Source organism: Cynara cardunculus (assembly GCF_001531365.2).
Source record: "Cynara cardunculus var. scolymus isolate 2C chromosome LG 11, CcrdV1, whole genome shotgun sequence".
NCBI classification, from domain to species: Eukaryota; Viridiplantae; Streptophyta; class Magnoliopsida; order Asterales; family Asteraceae; genus Cynara; species Cynara cardunculus.
This window is the reverse complement of record NC_037538.1, coordinates 20,313,640-20,321,399: the sequence shown is the minus strand read 5'-3', so window position 1 is coordinate 20,321,399 and position 7,760 is coordinate 20,313,640. Positions and strand designations below refer to the sequence as shown.

The 7,760-nt window shown below is 35.6% G+C and overlaps 1 protein-coding gene across 2 annotated transcripts; it reads left to right on the top strand.

The window, feature by feature from the left end:
• Positions 1-2,507: 2,507 nt before the first annotated feature.
• Positions 2,508-7,760, top strand: LOC112521236 (serine/threonine-protein kinase D6PKL1-like). 2 transcript variants are annotated; one of them, XM_025129974.1, is made up of 3 exons: positions 2,508-2,674; positions 4,059-5,904; positions 6,767-7,760. In XM_025129974.1, the coding sequence occupies exons 2-3, from the start codon at positions 4,280-4,282 to the stop codon at positions 7,596-7,598; spliced, it is 2,457 nt and encodes an 818-aa protein (XP_024985742.1). In that variant the 5' UTR covers positions 2,508-2,674; positions 4,059-4,279; the 3' UTR covers positions 7,599-7,760. The 2 variants fall into 2 exon arrangements, with proteins under 2 accessions (XP_024985742.1, XP_024985743.1); XM_025129975.1 differs by having other exon boundaries at positions 2,508-3,973.

Genomic DNA, 7,760 nt, shown 5'->3' with positions numbered 1-7,760 from the left:
ATATGCATTAATAAACAGTATTTTACGCATAAAAAGTAGTTTTTAAGAGTTTTTGTCAAATGCTTTATAATATAGTATAAATTATTTTTTTTATAATTTAATTTAAGTTAAATAATGAAATAATTTATTTTTGGTTTAATAATATAACATTTTATAAAGATAATAATTATGTATTCTGTTAGAACCCAATGATTATCCGAAGTATATTTTATATTTTTTATATTTAAAATGAGATGTTTATCCTGTATTTGATTGTGTTTATCTGCAGTTAGTTACACAAATTCAGATATGGAGCTTTATAAGTTGTACCTACGCATAATTTACTTGTAATATTAATTTTTAAGTAATATGCATTAATAAACAATACTTTACGCATAAAAAGTGGTTTTTAAGAGTTTTTGTCAAATGATTTATAATATAGAATATATTTTTTATATATATAATTTAATTTAAGTTTAATAATAAAACAATTTATTTTTGGTTTAATATTTTAAATTTTATAAAGATAATAATTAAGTATTCCGTTAGAATTTAATGATTATACAAATTATATTTTACATTTTTTATATTTAAAATGAGATGTTTATCCTGTATTTGCTTGTGTTTATCTGCAGTTACACGAATTCAGATATGGGATGAAATCGGATAGAGATGAAATCGTTTAGGAATGAACGAGTTTAAGAGTTTTTAAGAGTTTTAGCCAAATGCTTTATAAGATACTATAGATACAAAATATGATTTTATAATATGTTTTGGTGATTTTTACCATGTAATTGCATAAAAATGGATTTCTCACTAGACCTCAAGGTCAACCCTTATTTTGTGTTTAAAAATTGTGCATTACAGGTAGGGCACTAACAAGGGATAAAGGAAAACGAAAAATGTGAGAATCCTTATGTGCTTACTTGGATTGTGGAGGAGAACTGTTATATGTTGATCTTGAATACTTGTTATATATGCAAATGATGTACAAGAATGATGTGGAAAAATTTGTTAGCTAACTTTGTAATGTAGCTTCTTGTACTTTTTGGGACCGAATGTGTAATATTGTATTTTCTTATTATATGAAATACATGGTTATATGTAAATGTGGATCTTGGGTTGTTACATAAGATATAATATCTTATTTTTGCACCCCCAAATGGGATACATGTAGAGTACTAGAAAATCATATTTTTGTCCCCCATGGGCGATTTTCATTAAAAAAAATGGAGAAAATCAGATTTTGGTCCGTCAAATGGTATACATGTGTGAACCCATCCATACCTCAAATGAAGAAATCGGGTAAATAATTTTTTTCTTAAACTAAATTATTAAAAAATATATATTAACATTCGTTGTTTTTTCATAAAAAAAACTATATTTTTTATAAGAAATATAACATTCGTTGGTTCTTATCATATTTTTGACCCTCAAATGGTATACATGCGAGACTCATCCGTACCTCAAATGGAAAAAATCGTGAAAATAATTTTTTTATCATCAACAATTATTAAAAATTATTAACATTAGTTGATTTTTCATAAAAACTATATTTTTGATAATAAATATAACATTCGTTGGTTCTTATCAGATTTTGACCTCCAAATGCTATCCATGTGAGACCTATCCGTACCTCAAATAGAGAAATCGTGAAAATAATTATTTTCTTATCAACAATTATTAAAAAATATTAACATTCGTTGGTTTTTCATAAAAACTATATTTTCTCACGAAAATATAAAAACATTGTTTTTTATTTGTGTTTAAAAAAGTAGTAAAAAATGTAAACCTTGACGTGATTTCATATTTGTGTTAAGGGTTGTGATGATAAATTGTATTTAAGGGTTAAGGGTTATGAGAGTAGAAGTGTTTGGATCATTACTATTTTATAGAGAATACTACAAGATTTATATATATATACATACACACACACACTACATTTGGTCCTAAAAAAAATACCAATGAAAATCGCCCATGAAGTGTCAAATCGCTATGTCATAGGTTGTCTTCACTAGAAGAGAAATTTAGGGTCAAAATCGTCTCGGGGACGATTTAGGCCTTCTAGGACGATTTCTTCTATATCAAATATAATATCTAGTTTTTGTCTTCCAAATCAGATACATATAAACTCCTCTGTACGTTCGGGTCAAAATCGCCCCCAAAAAATAAAAATCGCCCGGGGGTGATTTGATGGTCATTTTGTTAAAAAAAAATTGAAAAATAATATTTGATTAAGATACATTGTATAAAATGATGAATTTGGTCAATTTCTCTTTTTTTTTTCCTTATACATAAAACATATAAATAAGTATAAAACATATAAATAAGAATAAAATAATTAATTCAAATTCAATTTCAAATTTTTTTATGTATTTGTGTAATTATGTATGAAATAAATGCATTTATCATCTCTTTTGGTGTGGGGTGGGCCCCATGTGTTGTTTATAGCCTTCTACGATCCGGCTACATACATCACACTCGACCATGGCTTTTCACTAAAGTAATATTCTCACCTCCCATCTCTCTCCTCAGATGCTCTGCGCTGCTCTGCTCTGCTCTTCCCTTCCAAACCCCACCGTTTCCTAGGGTTCCTACTCCCCATTTCTATCTGTTATTTCTGCAACATTATTCAAAAAATTTCAACTTTTCATTCAATTTCTCCAGATCTCAGACTCTACCTTCAATTATTCATGTAAGTTATCATCTGTTCTCGATCCACTTTTACTTTCTTTTCGTTCAGATTTGAAGTTTACTGTGCCAGATTTTGGAGGTTCATTTGCAATCTTACAATTTTCAGTTTTTTAAATCTTTCATTCTTGTTTATCATGACTCATGGGTCATTTTGTTTGATGAATGAAGTAATTTTTATGTTATTTTTACTGACTTTGTTCTTGTTACCGATTTCTGTTGCTATACGGAGAAAAACTACTTTTCAACAAGTTTATCTCGATATTTGAATGTGTTCATTGTGATTGATGGATAAGTTATGGATTGAAAGGAGAAGACGAAAAATTCTAGGATCAGTAGATCTTTGGTGTTTTTACAGTCACTTATTTCTTTTTTAGTATCACTGAAAATTGGAGAAAAAAAATATATTATTTCCAATCCTTTTCGATTAGCCGTGATAATGACAGATAGTGTTAGAGTTGCTTATCCGTTGATTTACTGTGTATCCACTTCGATTGAATATGGTGAATCATGTTCTTCAAGTGACCCATAGTGACTAGAATGAACGTATAGCATTTTGAGAACCCATCTGTTCGACCGATAAATTGATATTTTCCCTGTTAATCGGGTCCAAAATGGCAGGAAATAAAATCTTTATTTTTCTTCATTTTTTTAGCGATACTAAAAAGAAATTTAGTGGTTGTAAACACCAAGATATCTAACCATTACTTTCCATCTATCACTTATCCATCCATCACAATAAACCGTACAGGAGCCATAAAAGAAACAAAGATATTCAAATTGAGTAGCAGATTAAAACCTTGAAGAAAAATATTGAGATAGACTTGGTTGAAAGCTAAACGGATGCTGTAGTCATGAGGAAACATGGATCCTGTAATGATACAGGAGATATCTTCAATGATTTGTGTTCAGAACTTGATTAGGAAGAGTATATCTATTATTATAGTAATATCTGCAAGTGGGCTCACAATATATATTCTACTATCCTTTTAAACATGAAAAAAATATATTTTTGCTGTTGGCATTGAAGAAAGAATTCTGAGAAGGAAAGGACTGTTTCTATGTTTTTATGTTTCTTTTTGAATTGTTTTCTTGGTTCTAGTTGTGCTAGCACTCTTCACTTTAAACATGATGATGGAAGGATCTTCTTGGTTTCTGAGTTGTGTTAGTCATTATTCCTCCTGTCTGCTTGCCCACACTCTTGCACAAGCCTGCGGATTTTAATGGAAACAACTGCTCTACCCTTTCTGGGTAGAGGTCAGTCTCACCTCTCCCAGACCCTACTTTCGAGTGGGATTTACTGGTCGGTCTGGTTTGGTTTGATGGAAGTATCTTCATGGAAGAGGTGGTGACGGGACTAACTTAAGTTTAAATTGGTCTCATTGCAGGATTTGGTGCAATTCTGAACCTGACTTTAATAATATGATGGTATGATAAATCAGGGGTCTTGTTTGTAAGCCATGATAGAAGGCTGGATACTGTATGGGCTTTGATGTTGTATGAATCCAAGTATTTAAAAGCCCTATTCAGATGAATAATTGCTTCCAAGGTCTTGTAAGTCTACCGTACTCCAAACAATTCATCACATCTTAAATATCATTTATATGAGATGGGTTCACATTATGGTAATTGTGAGATTGTCGAGTTAGAGGATGAGCCCAAATCAAGTGATTATTCCAAGAAAAATCACCTAGAAAGGGCAAATGACAAAGGGAAAAAGCCTCAAGGGTGCAGTAAATCTATCGAAGATGATATCAATAAGCTGTTTGAGGCAATTAATGTCAGAACTTCATTCCATGGTTTCGCCATCTCTGATGAAACAGGCAGCATCACACCAAGGAGAAATCCATCAAAGAAACCAATGAGGATGAGCACGTCATCTTCCTCAGGAATCGGATATTCCGAGCCCGTGTCTCTGAAGCAGGCTCTTCGAGGACTTTGCATTTCTCAGGCATCAGAAATGGCTGCCATGAAAAGGTTATCTAAGCCTCCAGGGTCTCCCGCTCTCTCTGACTCTGGAAAGCTAGGATACAGGTCCGTTAGAACAAGTGAATCTGGTACTTCTGTAGGTCAAATTAAGGAGGTCAAAGTGGTAATCCCTGAAGAAAGCACATCCAGTTCTTCAAGAAAGATGCCTCATTACCTGCAAGAGATCAAGATGAAGTCGTATGATGATGGTTTACAGTCTTCTCTTCAATTGAATAGTGAAAAGTCAACAAAGAAAGTGACGCCCGCAGTCCGATTGAATGAGATTTTACATGAACCAGAATCTGGGAATGATAATATTATTTCAATTAGTTCGGCACCTTGTATTGCTGCTACCAATTCATCAAAGTCAGTTATGAACAGTTCTGAAGTTAAGCCGGCAGACATCTGTGAGAAGAATAATTTCGCGCCACCTAAGGAAGTAAATAAAACAACCCTTAAGTTGCGGCGAAAAGGGCGGTTGCCGAGCCTGCCACCATCTACTTCTATCAGCAGCAGCAAGTTTGGTAAGTCAACAAGAGTTCCTCCTAGAGCAGTCAAAACGGTCCTCAGAAACAAACACATTGTGAAGAAGAAGAAGTCGAAGCAAGAATCAGCATTGACTCCTAATGCATCTGTCGGTGGGAATGTTAATTTGGTTCCAGAAACAAGCCAGTTGGTATGCCAAAGATGCCATTGTGCTTTAAAGGATGCAGAAAAAGAGACAAATGAAGTCCATTTTCTCAAGAGAAACAATGTTGCAAAACGTGGAGAGAAAGGGGAGTTCACTCAAAGTTCAAATAGCAGCATTGGTGAATATAGTAGTAGCACTAGCATTAGTGAAGAAAGCAGTCTCAGCAGGTGTAGCATTGGCAATAAACCTCATATGTCGACGGATATAAGGTGGCAGGCGATCCATCAAACAATGAAACAAAATGGGTATCTAGGATTGAGGCATTTCAATCTGTTGAAGAAGCTGGGATGTGGAGATATTGGTACAGTATATCTAGCTGAATTAGTTGATACAAACTGTCTGTTTGCCATAAAGGTGATGGATAATGAGTTTTTGGAGAGAAGGAAAAAGATGCCGAGAGCACATACAGAAAGAGAGATTTTGAGAATTCTGGATCATCCGTTTCTCCCCACGCTCTATGCTCATTTCGTGTCTGAGAACTTATCGTGTTTAGTTATGGAGTATTGCCCGGGTGGGGATTTGCACGTCCTTCGACAGAAGCAACCTGGCCGATATTATCATGAACAAGCAGCAAGGTAATCACTACTGCCATTTTCATATAGTTTTCATCTTTTATTTGTTTTTGCAAGCTGGGGTCTTTATGGAAAAAAGCCTCTCAGTCCTTCAGGGTTAAAACGTGAAGTCTGCATACATCTTACCACCCTCTCCAGACCATACCTCTGCATGGGGTTTACAGGGTCTGTTTGGTTTAGTTTGATTTAAATTTGCTTTATAGCATGGAATTTATAGGTTGTTTTCGACACTTTATGTGTGAGGAGACTTCTATATGAACTGCTCTTTAATGATGAAAAAAATGTCCCAATAATATATATTGAAGAAGTATTCCTTGGATAATGCATCACTGGAAAAGAGTTGGGGTGTTTTGTAGGAAGTCGACCGGGCCTTGAGGATCCTATTATACCATGCTATATTCCCATTTTACCCTTGCCTCCAAATGTACAGGCATATATATGTTGGAAAACAGTTGAGCATTATCTATATAACCGTTAACGGGTTATAATTGGTCGGGCAGTGAAAAGATGCCACCACGTAATCGGGTACAGCGTAGCCAGTCTTGGCCCCTTAATGATCCCTAGCCCAAACGTGTAACTGTATATAACCTTTTTTCCCATTTTTTAGGATGGTGCATCATTGGAAAAGAGTTGATCTAGACAAGGAGTTAAGGGTTACATATAATTTAAGGGCTCGATTTGCTTAATCGGAGAATTTATGTTTATTGATGTTTACATCATTCTTTTTGACTACTTATGGAGCTTTACATATATGATGTTAATTGTTATTGGAAATAGCCTCTCTACTCCTCTGTAGACCCCACTCTTGGGGATTTTAAATAGTTATGCCACTTGTGTACTAACTTAGGCTTGATATATTTTGCAGATTCTATGTTGCTGAAGTCCTTCTTGCCTTGGAATACTTGCATATGCTTGGTATTGTATACCGAGATCTGAAACCGGAAAACATTCTAGTTCGACAAGATGGTCACATCATGCTCACGGATTTCGACCTCTCTCTTCGTTGTGTGGTGAACCCAACCCTCCTGCAATCGCCTTCATCTGATGCAACTGAACCGCCACGGATGTCGGGCCCGTGTGCTGGTTCAAACTGCATCGACCCATTTTGCATTAAACCGTCATGTCAAGTCTCATGCTTCAGCCCTCGGATTTTACCTACACACAGAAACCGGAAAACGAAACCCGATCCTACAACGCTTCACCGCTCATTGCCACAGCTCGTGGCCGAGCCAACTGAAGCACGATCTAACTCGTTCGTCGGGACCCATGAGTATCTGGCGCCCGAGATCATCAAAGGGGATGGCCATGGGAGCGCAGTTGATTGGTGGACGTTTGGCATCTTTCTTTACGAACTTTTGTACGGTAGGACACCCTTTAAAGGTTCGGTGAATGATGAAACGTTAGCCAACGTGGTTCTTGAGAGCCTCAAGTTTCCCGACACCCCGCTCGTTGGTTTCCAGGCTCGAGATTTGATTAAAGGGTTGTTGGTGAAGGAGCCCGAAAATCGATTGGGGTCGGAAAGAGGGGCTTCAGAGATTAAACAACACCCGTTCTTTGATGGTCTGAATTGGGCTCTGATACGATGTGCGGTTCCACCAGAGGTGCCGGAGAATTATGATATCGGAGTTGCGAAAGTGAAGAAGTATCTGGAGTGCAACGGGGCGAGCAGAGGGCACCTGGAATTCGAGCTGTTTTAGCGGAAATCAGGCATTGGAGATGAGTTTATGTTTTGTATACTACATAATGTAAATGGGGTTGAGGATGAAGTACAACTTGTAGTTAATTGAGTAGTCACGAAACGTTTTCCGAAAGCAATGATGTTATATACAGTAATAAAAAGCATTCTTGTTTGGATGCCA

Bases quoted from the DNA above. Each gene is read 5' to 3' on its own strand.
- LOC112521236 (XM_025129974.1), top strand. From the start codon at position 4,280: ATGGGTTCACATTATGGTAATTGTGAGATTGTCGAGTTAGAGGATGAG. The intron at 5,905-6,766 runs GTAATCACTACT...TATATTTTGCAG, and splicing joins TATCATGAACAAGCAGCAAG to ATTCTATGTTGCTGAAGTCC.